Raw genomic sequence first — 13,425 nt, forward strand, 5'->3', positions numbered from 1 at the left:
AAGGAATTGGAATGTAATAATATCGATTTATACAAATACAGAAAAAAAGGTTCTTTATTGATTCAAACGCTGTACCTTTTTTTTTCCAAGATGCACGTGTAGTTCAAATTTTAACCATCGAATGATTAAACGAAACAATGAGCCGAATCTATTTTTTAGTTTTATCACGTGATAGTTGGACAGCTTTTTTTAACAGCTCAAATTGTTTAGTTTCATCATTCATTTGCACATGTATTCCAAAAATGTGGGTTGTAACGTATTCTACTTGAGAAATACAAATATTTACGAAGTCTTTGTTGGTTCCTTTGCCTAATCTCCAAAATTGACAGCCGAATCCAGCTGTGTACAAGACATTTTTTTTAGTTCCCTTTCATTTGCATTTAAAATAGTTGTAGTCATCTTCTGCTGGTTTTAGTCATTTGCTTACAAATGGAACAATATTGACAACTATGATGATCAATTATAATGATAATTCAAAAATTTTGACCCCTCTAGAACACAACCTTTTTTATTTTATTTTTTAAGCCACCGTGTTTTTATTATCTTGAGCTGACTTTTAAATGAGACCCAAAAAGGCAATTGAAGTTTTAAAGGCTTTAATAAAATAAAATAAAAACAGTCACTCTTGAATAGAGAAGCGGGTGGAGAACATCAGACGCCATCAACAGAATTTTATTTACAAAAGCTTTTACCTTTTGATTGTTTTTGAGATTTCTTTTCATAACTTGCTTAATTCATGATTTTAAGGGGAGTTATAAAGTAGTGCAGAGCAACTGACAGTAGTTGTAAAATTTATATCAAACAACGCTTATAAAGCGTGTGTAGCAATATTGTGTAAGAAATTTTCTCACCGTATTCAACCTCCTACAATATATGTCATCTAATTTAAATCATGTGATCATAGTACCTTCCTACAAATTTGCATCATTTTATTTGAATCATGTGGTCATGGTTAATCGCCTTACGGGGTATGATGGGATGCCCCACCATAATATTTTCTTTTTTTTTTATTAGTGAAACAAAGGGTTAAATTCATTAATAGTTCATGAAGTGAAGTGTAGTCAAATTCTATTTTGATCATTAACTTTTATAGAAATAGTAGAAAATAGACTAATATGAAAAGTTTAAGGAAGTATATAAGCCAACTTTTAGTTATAGAAATTAATAGGCCATAACTCGTTAAGTTATGGTTTATAACCAGATAAGTTATGAATAAACTTGTCAAGTTATGGTTAATAGTTAGACAAGTTATGGATAAAAACCGTAATTTATGAATAATAACTTGTCAAGTTATGGTTCATAACCAGACAAGTTATGGATGAAAATAATAATTTAGCCTATTTATTAACTTATGTAAATTATTAGCCTATTAATTTTAATTCATCTCAAATCTTAACATATTTCTCTTTTTCTCCATAACTTTTAAAATGTTACGAAATGAGTTCTCAAACTATTAAAATGTCCCAAACTAGTTCTTGTATCTATCAACTGTTTAAATCTCAACAAAAAAGTCACGACTTGCTTTGTCATAGTTGTGTCCTCATATGTGATATTACAAAATTAATTTCTATCAAACAACACATGGTCCTTCTGTACCTTCTGAACCAAAGATTTTGTTCAACAGGTAGAAGAACCGAGTCAGGAAAGATTTATACGATCTCATTTTGGGACATTGATTTAATCCTAAAAAATTTGGGGACTTAAAATGAGATTAACCCTAGATTAAGAGTCCATTTAGTTCGTTGATTCGAGTGATATATAGTTGTGTCCTCATATGTGATATATATATATATATCCATATATATGATATACATATATCCTTCTGCCAAAAAATTAAAACTGGAAATGTGTTCACAGAGAGTAATTTAGTTGCTCATATTTGAGCCTCCTATTTTTATGTTTTGAGGTAGAATTAGAGCCCATTTAATTCACTGATTTGAGTTTTTAATTTGAATTGAGATATAACTTTATGTAAAATTTTTTTACTGTAATAAAAAAGTTAAATGTGACTATTTGTAAAAACTTTTTATTATAATAAAATTTAAATTTTAAATTCGAATTAGCGAAATGAACGATACCTAGACCAGTCATTGTCTCTAACTCTCTCTCATCATCTTTCGTTTTTGGGTTGGGCCTATTTGAATTTATAGCTAAGTACATTCAGGGCCTATTTGAATTTATAGCTAAGTACATTCAGGGCCTATGGTCCAAAGTGTTTACTGTAAATGAAGTCCTGTCAATTGTTTAATGTTTGCTTGTACCCGCCTGCAAAATTGAGAAAAAGGCCTTTAAAAAAAAATGAAAAATTTACCTTATATGAATCTAGACCTTTATTTTTATTTTTATTAAATATTTTTTTGTTAATATAATTATTTAACTAAAAAAATTATGAATAAAAATAAAAAAAGTAAAAATTTTGATAAGTGCATATCAAGATTGTCCAAAGTTTTAGACCAAGCCAAGCCCGTGAATAATGTATAAAAAAAGACAAGTGCATAGTTTGTAGGTACAATTTTGCTGGCCATCTGGAAAGATCTTTCATATTAGCCCCTACCACCCAAAATCTTGCTTGCCATGCGCTGACCACAAAAAGCCACAGAAGAGACAAATTAACACAGTTTTTGAATGCCTATAGCCGTTAAATTAGATGACTTCACAGCTTGCTTATCATATAATTTATTTTGTAAGTTACATAGAAAATGCTAAAAATTGTGAATGACACTGGCCTTTTTATTTTAAATAAATAATTGATAGGTGTGAGTCTTACATAAGTTGAGAACTAAACTGTTTTAACCAACTTTAAAAAAAAAAAAAAGAAAAACTGTTTTAATCGTTAAAAAGTTGAAAGTTGCTGAAAGGATTGGACAAAGAATTCCTCAAGTTCCACAGATTATTTGTTGCTTCAAAAGTTCAAATGAAATAGATCAATCATATAATTTATTTACTCACATGGAGGATGCATGCTAAGCTCATTGTTATACTAACTCCCTAACTCATTATATTATTTATTAATTACATAAAAAAACTAAATAATGTAAGAATAGATTGATCAGTGTGAATTTTACGTGTGTCTCACATAGGAGCAATAATGTTTTGCGGTTAGAACTAAACAGTTGCTTCAATTAATTGTTTGAAGTATTTCATTGCTTCAATTAATTGTTTGAAGAATTCCATAGTGCATTCTTCCTTCTTGCCCATTACAAGAGTATGACTTTTTAAGATCTGAAAAGAAAGATGCCATGAGTTACCCTTTAACATAAAGTTGTTGGTGTGAATGATTCATCATAAACCCCACATCCATACTTTTGATGCAAAAACCTTTTGTTATCTTCAAATCATGATTTTACCTAAAATCAAAAAGGAAGAGCATGTGCAGCCTCTTCCCCACCTGTAGTTGTAAAACAATAAAAAGATACTTCACAACATTATTGAAGTTGTATGATAATAATCTATTGAGGACAACTGGATTATAATGTGGATATAATATCTTCAATATAAGTGTCTCATAAAAAGCATTTTTTTTTTTACTATTTAACAAGCTAATACAACAACATAAACTCTAGCATGATTACAACTTACAAATTGACTAATATTCTCAACATGGAATTCAAGAAGACTAAAAGAGATCACAAGTTAGTTTCTTCAGCAGCAAATGACACATTTAACAAGGCCATTTTCATTACACTCCGGACATCTAATGTAGCAAACTTCATCACCGTTCTCACCATCCGCAACGACCTTGCGACTTCCATTGCAGTTGCAGCACACCGAAAACCGTACGTTGGCGCAGCCAGCGCACGGGGAATTGGACGGCGCAGGTGGGATTCCTTCCAAGAGCTTCTTTAGCTTGCCTTGCTCATGAAGTACTCCCACCACTTGATCCGCTCCTCCGATGTACCTTCCCTTGATGAAAAGCCTAGGAGGGATGGCTTTACCATCCAATATCTTCCACAGTTCTTCTCTGAATTCCTGGTGCAACGACACATCCCTCTCGGAAAACGACACCTTGAAACTCTCTAACAAGAACCTTATAGCATTACAATCCTCAAACGTTTTTCTTATGCCTCTCAAGCTTGTTGTGTATAGAACGACCTTATCACTCCCTCCTGGTGGACATTTCTCTTCAAAATCCAACAATGACGAGCATATTTCATCTGGGGTTTCTTGGTTATTCATTGTCGTGTCTTTGAAAGACGACACACTGTCTTTGAACTTCAAGGAGGGTGAAAGAGTCTTCTTGTCATCATGAACAGGACTGAGCTCTGGCTCAAAATCTTCATTGTTAAGATCTTTCAAGTGTTTGGATATCCCAATGTTGTCAACTAGATTCTCCTTCTCGGTATCGTGTTCTCCGCGATTCGATGTCGTTTGAGGACAATTTCTAGTGGGGAACTTTTCTACACTAGGAGTTAACTGAGTAAAGACTAGGCCTTGTTTGAGAGTGCTAATTGCTTGTATGGTCTTCAATTTCTTGAGGAATTTTCCCTTCATTCCTTTCATATTCTCTCAATTGGTTTAGGTATTAGAACTGGATGATTAATTGCATGTGAGAAGTAGGACAGGCCAAAAAAGAATTAGGGGAATGAAAGGTGAGTTTTGGATGAGAATGACTGGTGAGAGAATTAAAAAGACATTGGCTTGGTGAAGAGTCTATTTTGGCTGGAAAGCTGTGTGTTTTAGACCCTTTTTAAAGTTGGGAGTGATCACTACATAAGGTGGGGGCTAGCTTGTCTAATGGGGGGTGATTGCCTAATTGGCACCTCTTTCCATTAGGATTCATTGACCCATTACCCACCACTTTAATCTCTCAATCATGTTTTATGATTACTAGTGTTTTTTGCTTGGTGTCAAATGATCCAACGACTAAGATTTCTCATCATCGTTACCCTCGCTCTCACCATACTTTGACTTGACCTAACTTAATGAACATACACTAAGGGCATAGGTGGTGTTAAGCACCACACACTAATAAAAAAATGGGTCCCACAATATGGATCCACATATGAGACACACATTCTATTAGTTGTAATGCTTAACACTGGTTGTGCCTCCAAGCATTTTTGTAACTTAATTGCTTAATTGACATAATATTGCATGAGGGTGTTTTAACAGGGGAAAAAACTTTATGTCCCATTTCTTTTGATGTGTGAGCAGCCTGATCTTAACCATAGGATGACAAAAAGAAAAACAATATGAGTTGTTGAAATTCTTTCAGGTAACAATTGGGAATTTTTTTCCCTTTTTAACGGTTGAGATCGTTTCTTTTCATCATTTAGTGGCTAAGATTTGAGCTGTATGATACATTCTAAGAAAATAATAGTTTTCGCATATAATAGTACCACATGTTATGGTGAGGGGGAGGGACAACGACCATGAGTTCATCTCAATTGAGCGAAAGCAGCTTTCTTTGTTCCTCACTTTTTATCAATTGGAAGCCTCGGGATAACAACTAAAGGGATAAACTTTTTGCAACGGTTGAGACTTTTGTTTACACAAATGAGATCTTTCACCGTAATTACATCCAGTTATCACGCCCATAATGTTGTTAAACACCAAGTTCAGGACTCAAAAATCTTCCAAATTGCTTACATTTACCATGATGCATCAAAGCAAAGTCCTAGTGCTAGGAGCAGCTGAGGGGTTGTATCTAGTGATTCTAATCTATAGAATGGAGCAAAAAAAAAAAAAAAAAAAAATCTATAGAATGGATCGGTGAAGACCATTTGGATAAGGGCTACAATCCTTTGACTATGATCTTCCTAGGTCTCAACTTTACCATTTATGACCTGAGCCTTATCTTTTCTTTTTCTTTTTTTCTTTATTTATTTATTTTATTTATTTTTTTTTTTGAGAGTACAAACACTGGTGTAATTTTCATAATTAAATGAGGACAGAAAGTTTCTTAAAAATTTACATATGGCAAAAAAATTTTCAAAATCTCATGTGGCGCACGTGCCCCTGTTGATTATCGCCTTTAAGACGAGGAATAATCCAGTTTATTCTTGAAAGAGCTGTGCTAAACTTTTGTTCGTCACGAAGAAAATAGTTGGTACACAAGTAAAATTTCATACAATAAAGGAGTTGAGTTTTAGGATGGTCCGTGGAAAAATTCTCAATAATTCATAAAGACAACGATGACGCATGGAAAACACCAATCTATGCAGCTCTTAACTATCTGCCACAGATGATCCAAATTCAACGGAAAAATCAAAGATCGCGGTTTTCTCGGTCACTTAGCTTCATTTTGAGATTGAAGGAACCCTGCAGGGTGCAACACATTGTGACAAACACAAAAGTTTAGAAAATAAAAACAGAATTACTATACCATAGTTTTTTATTGTTCTTCTAGACAAGGCCTTGGAACATCTAAAGAGTAAATGTAAGGTTCAACTAAGATTCTCAACAAGTGGAGAAAACGACAGGAAGTTTTATGGAAGGCAAAATAACGGTTCTACAGCAAAACCATCACACAAATTATTGAAGAGAAATATGTTTTTAGTTTAAAACCAAGAGCTGCAACTGAGATAGAATGATCAATCCAAACTCAACATAATCAGAGAAAAAAATATAATGATGTGAATAGCGTTAATAATAGTGGTATTAGAGGCTGCAATGGTGATTTAGTAGTATTTTAACAAAAAGATTAAGATTACTAAATGGAATGATGACTTACAGGTGGGGTAAATCCAGGTAAAACTCGAGTGTGAGAAATCATGAAATCGACGGATGAGACAGGACAAGAGGTTTCCTCACAAAGGTCGCGAGTCTCAGAGTGGATGGTGCCGTCCGAAACATCAATCACCAGTTTTCCTCCGGATATTGCTTCACCTGGTTATGTTGGTACATAAAATAAGTCTAGATTCCAAAGAGAGAGATAAAAAAAAAAAAATCGCAAAAAAGGACTGGCTTAAGTCACATTCCTTTGCTCATGCTAATGTCAAATCACTTTTAGAGTTAGTTTTACACAATATTATATGCATGTAAAATCATATATGCACCCATGAAAAAAGCAGTTGGAACATGAATGGACGAATTGTATGATGAAAAAAAACTACATAAAATCTCACGTAGACTCAAGACAGAAGAAAGATAAAAACATAACATAGTAAACAGCACAAGCGAGCCAAGTAATGACACACAACAAAACCTTTCAACGTTGAAATCATTAGTCAGCTTTCTTACTTCCAAGAGAGAATAAATGTACCTGTATATGCAACACAGGATATAAGGACTTTCAACTCCTTGAACCGTTACATCGTAATCAAAGTTCTTATCTACACATTCCCCGAACATATAATCAGCTAATTATGGCTGTGATTTGTACCGTTGAAAAGAAAATGGGATTCATCCCTTCGAAATAAATTCTCGCGACTTACGTAATGATGACTCCTATTATATTACATCCCGTCTACCTATCTGATGGGATCCACCTTACGTGAGTGGTAGGGTTTTATCCGTAGGAATGAATATGAATGCTTTTTTTTTTTTTTTTTGAAAGTCTCCCACAAAAACGGAGGCATTCATTTTTTGGAACCAGTTTCAAAATATCATTAGAAAAGTCCCAACAGTTGTTTTCCCTTTTCTGTAGCCTTTCTCTCTCTTTAGCACTCCCAACGTTTATGTTCTCGCCAAATGTTTCACAAAGGCTTTAAGAGACATATAGAAGAAAAGGAGGAGAAGGAGAAGGAGAAGAAGATAAGAGAGATAAAGACAATTGATTTGAAGAGATTATTATTACTTTAATGATCAAGATTTGATCGGATCACGATTATGCCAGATACACTGCTAATAATTAAAAAGAAGCGAAAGAACACTTCAGAAGACGTCAATACATTTACATATCTGTATTTTATTTATTTGTTTATTTATTTTTGCCAAAGATGTGCTGAAATGAATTAATCATGCACTCGCATTAAACAGTGTGAAAGTTGAGCAGACATTTAGGCAATGGCAATCTTAAAATCCACAGCAAGGAAAGAGCATTGTCTGATAAACCAGATAATATTATCGTCTCAAAGGAAATAATTCAGCTTCTCCTTAAAATAGTTGTGTAGTTGAGACAATAGTTATTGGCTTGGTGAAGAGTCTATTTTGGCTGGGAAGTGGTGTGTTTCAGACCCTTTGTAAAGTTGGGAGTGATAAGCACAAGGTGGGGATAATGGGGGGGTGATTGACTAAATTGGCACCTCTTTCCATTAGGATTCACTGACCCATTACCCACCACCTTAATCTCTCAAATCATGGTTTATGATTACTAGTGATTTTTGCTCGGTGTCAAACGATCCAACGGCTAAGATTCTCCCATCATCATTACCCTTGCTCTCACCATCCTTTGACATGATCGCCTAACTTAATGAATAATACTAGGGCACTAATAGTGCTAAACACTAAGAGAATCCCACAATATGGGAGACCTATCTTCTATTAATTATACTATCAATTAACCCAGTGGCGGTGCACCGAGTATTTTTCTAAGCTAATTGGTTAGTTGGCATAATATTGCATGAGAGTGTTTTCTTGTATTTTTTGTCATGTGCCGCTGGCCTAAACTCAGGTGTCGGGTGATGAAAAGAAAATGATATGAGTTGTTGAAATTCTTTCAGGTAATAGCTAACAACTCATTTTAAACGGTTGACTGTTGAGACTGTTTTGTTTTTTTTGTTTTTTTGTTTTTGCTTTTTAATATCATTTAGTGCTTTTTTGTTTTGCTTTTTGTTTTATTTTTTTTAATATCATTTAGTGCTTAAGATTTGAGCTGTATCATACATTCTAAGAATATCAGATGTACTGTAATTTTCACGTGTAATAGGACCACATAATATTATGGTGAGGGAGAGAAAAGGACCATGAGGTCATTGCAATTGAGCAAAAGCAGCTTTCTTTGTTCCTCACTTTTTATCAATTGGAAGCCTCGGGATAACAATCCTCACTTTTTTTTTTTGGTTGGTTTAAAAACATCTTCAGGACTCACAAATCTTCCAAATAGCTTTGTATTTACCATGTTGCATCACAACAAAGTACCAAGAGGAAGTAGCACTTAAGGGGTTGTATCTAAGTATTCTAATCTATTGGATGGATTTGGTGTATACAATTGGTGGGGATAATATGATAGCTCTCATTAGAATATTTATCTATTACGAAGTGAAAGTACACAATTTTTTTTTTCGAGACACAAATATAATTTTCATAGCGAGTTTTTCTAGTATGACCTGCCTACTAATAGAGTCAGTTTTTGACTATTAAATATAATTAAAATTACATCATATTGAAAAAATATATAAAATAAATAGTTTCTGATACAAATTTAACGGCTAAAACTCCTATTTTCATAATCAAGTAAGACCATACTTAAAATTTCTTTAAAATTTAAATGCGAAGAAAAACTTTTCAAATCTCACGCGACCATGTGCCTCTATTGAGATCAACATGGCTCCACCATATGCGGGACCTTGTGTGGAAATTGAACTTTTGAGGGACTTAATAAGTTTGCATCTTAAAAATGTCAATTGTTAAGTCGAGTGACTCTATCTCTTTACTTGTTAGTATCTATTGTTATATTTAAACGATACGAGACTCGAGTATATTGCTCTTAAATATGTGTAGAAACGCGAAAAAGGACGTGTATAGGCCAAGTAGAAAATCTTAATTGAGAAACATTGTCTATCATCCCTTCTGTTTTGTTCGTTTGAGTTGAAAATTTAAGTTAAAAATTGAATTCATATAAAATAAAATATTGTAACAGAAAGGGTTAAATTTAAAATTTTGAGATAAAAAACACTGTAACAAATATTTAAATTGTGATTTAAATTAGCGAAATGAACATGATATATATATTCTGCAATCAAAGATTATCACCTTCAGGACAAGGTGCAATCCAGTTTATTTTTGAAAAAGCTATGTTTTGGTACAACAGTATAAATGGCAATTCTTATAATAATTCATGAAAACAGTAGTGATGCTTCTGTGCTGCTCTAACTATTTGCCACAGATGATCCAACTCCAAGGCGAAACTTAAAGCCAATGCATGTCAGTACTCGAGACTCTTCGTCCATTAGGCTCATTGTAAGAGTGAGAGAACCCTGCACGGTGCTAACACATTTGTTAGAATGAAACACAACAATATTAAAATAAAAATAAAATTTTTAGACAGTTTTCAATGCAAATGTCAATGCCAATTAATACTATATTTACCACTAAAATTTAAAAATAACATATTTAACTTTGAAACTCGTAGAAGTAGACTTTTAGTATTAAAATAATATAATAAAACACATAGTGTTGCAATGAATATGATAATAAAAATCAATACATCAATCGAAAACAATGTAATGTCAAATTTAATATTTATTAAACGGTGGCAAAATTTTCATTTAAGTATAACATTTTCAAGATTGAGCATATAAAAAATTACATTGCATTGGAAATTAATTTTTTCATCAAATACTAATATTTAGCATTGCAACGTCAATTTAATATTACATTGGAGATACTCTAATATCGTGAAAAATTGTCTTCTAGATAACTGTCTCTAAATAACTATTGATTTTAAGTCAACTTATGTCATGAATTGTCATTTTTGTGTCACCTTACCCTTTGATAATTTAAAAAATAAGAAGATATATTGACACAAAATCAATAATTTATGGGGCATTTATTTATGAAATAACATAAATTTAGTGGATGTTTTGAACCACTTTTTTATATTTCAGGGATGAAGTGAGCCCCTTTCAAAATTTAAAGACACATTGAAACAAGGGACAAGAATGATAGCACATTTATGAAATTAATGCTATTTTCCTCTCAAAGTAATGCACTTAAAATTATACCAAGTGCAATGATGACTTACGTGTAGGGTAAATGGAGGCAAAACTCGAGATTGAGAAATCACGAAATCACCCGCTGGAACAGGACAATTGGTCTCCTCACAAAGGTCATGAGTCTCAGAGTGGATGCGGAATCCAAGAATTGAAACATCCATCACCATTTTTCCTCCAGAGATTTCTGCACCTGTTATGTAATTAGCACATAAATAGGTCTTAGAGTCATCAAAAGAAATTAAAACAAAGGAATAAGGGGAAAAAAAAAAAAAACTCACATTCCTTTGCTCCTCAAGCTAATGTCAAACCACTATAGAGTGGGAAAAGAAAAATAAAATAAAGGTAGTATTTTATTTATTATTTAATGCGGACATGGTTATATATATATATATATATATATATTATATTATGAAAAAAAAACATACTTTAGTTATTAAGGGAGACATATAACTTTTCTTGTAAACATTAGCAAAATTTTGAAAATAAAAATCTAAATTTTAAAAATTGAGTAGGGGTACGTGGCCTCACTCATATGTGCACCAAAAAAAAAAAAAAAAGAACAAACAAAAAGAAATATTGCATGATGTATAACAAAAACGAAATCAAATTTCTTGCAGACAAGAACGACAAGCATAAGGTATATAGTAACAAAAATCTTTCAATGTTGTTGAAATCATTAGTCAGCGCTTCTTCGTTTAAAGAGAATATACCTGTATTCGCATTGATTGTGAAGGTCACTGGCTTGCCTCTTTCGACAGGATAAGGACTTATTTCAATTCCTTCAACCTTGACGTCATAAACAGCGCTCGTATCTACACATTCCCAAAACATATGATCAGTTTATATATGTATGTCTCACTCCAATTCTACTATTAACCAATTATCAATATACCACCGAGTGTGGTATCAACGGTAATGGAATACTGTAGTGGGTTTGCGGTCTAATACTTGATTTAAAGTACGTGCAACTACTCCCTCGCGTATTGTTTATAAAAATTATTGTTGGCCCACCTCTTAAATTTTTGAGATAAATTGGTAAACTAACATAGTATTAAAAGGGGAGGTCCTGAGTTCAAACCTCAATAATTGCACTGTTTATTCCCATTTAAATTGTCATCATGTGTTGGGTCTTTAATATATCTGTAAGTATTGTCCGTTGTCCCCACGTGAGGGGGAGTGTTAAAATATAAAAATTATTGTTGACCTACCTCCTAACAACTTAAGTTTTTAGGATGAATTAGTAAATTAACACATATCTTTACGGTTAGTACGGTTAGTACATTAGGTGCGTTAGGGGTGACACGTTTCTTGTGAGCCTTGTAGGAACATTTCTATCAACACCTAGGGACCCGGCCTTTTGGTAACACTCCGGGGAAGTATGCTAACGCTGATAGCTGGGAAGACTTCTATATTACGTTGAAAAAAATCAAGTATTTATACAATCTTCTATACTTGCCAAATATTTCGATTCATATGAAGATGGCGCTTATTTATTTATCTTTAATTCAGAAGGAAATTTTCCATTTCCATGGAAATAGACTCGTCGAAGCAAGGCGATAGATCAGAAAATCAAAGTAAGCAAAAACATTTCCGATGACAACAACCAAACAATCAAACAGAAATCTCAAGAAGTTTAAAAGGTTTAGTAGGAGTTTACCGCAGTAATGAAATTTCGTGGCTCGAGCTAGAGGTACAATCAGACACAATAGAGACGCAAGAACGACAACGATGAGCTTCTTCTCCGCCATCCCCACCAGGTTTTTAGAAAGTTTAGCAAATTGGTTTCTGATCGCAAAGGTTTTGATCAGACAGAGAGAAATAAGAAAGATGAGGGCGACACATTTGAAGACATGATCACTATGAGTCTATGACTTTAATCAATATTTGAAATGTCAAATACACTTCCAATAATTACAAAGAAGAAGTCATGAATTGCGTATTGGAAATACGTATAGATTGTTGTTGTCGTTGTTGGATCTCACATTACGCACGTGGAAGTTAAGCAGACATGTTTAGGCAATCGCATTCTTAATTAATTCAACTTCTTCTTAAAATGTCAAGCTTAACTTTTTGTCGTCTCAGGAAAAAGTAGTTAGTACTCTTACTTTTATGTGCTTGAGTAGTGCTGGAACTTCGGGTCGGCAGGCCGCCTGAAGCCCGAATTTTTTCGGGCTCGGGCGGGCCGGCCCAATTCCCGCCCGTCCAAGCAAGAAATTCGGGTTCGGGCTCGGGCAGCCCGGATTTGACATGTCCCCCCTTGCCCGCCGCCGTCTAACCACCGTATACCGCCGTCCGCCGGGATTTTTTTGCATTTTTCCGACCAAGCCCGAACTGCCCGACCCGAAAATTGGGTGTGCCCGAATTGCCCGACCCGAAGCCCGAATTTTTGAATTTTGCCCGAAATTTTCCCGCCTGCCCGACTTGCCCGACCCGCCCGAGGTGCCCGAATTACCCGAATACCCGAAAACGGCTAGTTTTTTTGAATTTTTACCCGAATTCGGCCCGAAAACCCGAGTTGCCCGAACTGCCCGAAAACGGCTAGTTTTTTTAATTTTGCCCGAAAACCCGAGCTACCCGAGTTTGCCCGACTGCCCGAACCCGAATTTCA

At 34.1% G+C, this 13,425-nt stretch overlaps 2 protein-coding genes across 2 annotated transcripts; both read right to left on the bottom strand.

The window, feature by feature from the left end:
• Nucleotides 1–3,642: 3,642 nt before the first annotated feature.
• LOC21399930 (uncharacterized protein At5g39865) lies at nucleotides 3,643–4,551 on the bottom strand. Its single transcript, XM_010108674.2, has one exon. The coding sequence runs from the start codon at nucleotides 4,498–4,500 to the stop codon at nucleotides 3,643–3,645; it is 858 nt and encodes a 285-aa protein (XP_010106976.1). The 5' UTR covers nucleotides 4,501–4,551.
• Nucleotides 4,552–9,824: 5,273 nt separating this feature from the next.
• LOC21399931 (putative phosphatidylglycerol/phosphatidylinositol transfer protein DDB_G0282179) lies at nucleotides 9,825–12,698 on the bottom strand. Its single transcript, XM_024172649.1, has 4 exons — nucleotides 12,475–12,698; nucleotides 11,528–11,629; nucleotides 10,847–11,007; nucleotides 9,825–10,079 (listed from the first exon to the last, which is right to left on the bottom strand). The coding sequence occupies exons 1-4, from the start codon at nucleotides 12,563–12,565 to the stop codon at nucleotides 9,972–9,974; spliced, it is 462 nt and encodes a 153-aa protein (XP_024028417.1). The 5' UTR covers nucleotides 12,566–12,698; the 3' UTR covers nucleotides 9,825–9,971.
• Between the last annotated feature and the right edge of the window lie 727 nt (nucleotides 12,699–13,425).

The sequence above is a fragment of the Morus notabilis genome, unplaced genomic scaffold (genome assembly GCF_000414095.1).
Source record: "Morus notabilis unplaced genomic scaffold, ASM41409v2 Scaffold758, whole genome shotgun sequence".
Taxonomy (NCBI): Eukaryota; Viridiplantae; Streptophyta; class Magnoliopsida; order Rosales; family Moraceae; genus Morus; species Morus notabilis.

Coding starts and splice junctions, on each gene's coding strand:
- LOC21399930 (XM_010108674.2), bottom strand. CDS start 4,500: ATGAAAGGAATGAAGGGAAAATTCCTCAAGAAATTGAAGACCATACAA.
- LOC21399931 (XM_024172649.1), bottom strand. CDS start 12,565: ATGGCGGAGAAGAAGCTCATCGTTGTCGTTCTTGCGTCTCTATTGTGT. Junction 11,008..11,527: donor CACAATCAATGCGAATACAG/GTATATTCTCTT, acceptor ATTACATAACAG/GTGCAGAAATCTCTGGAGGA. Junction 10,080..10,846: donor TGCCTCCATTTACCCTACAC/GTAAGTCATCAT, acceptor AGCACCGTGCAG/GGTTCTCTCACTCTTACAAT.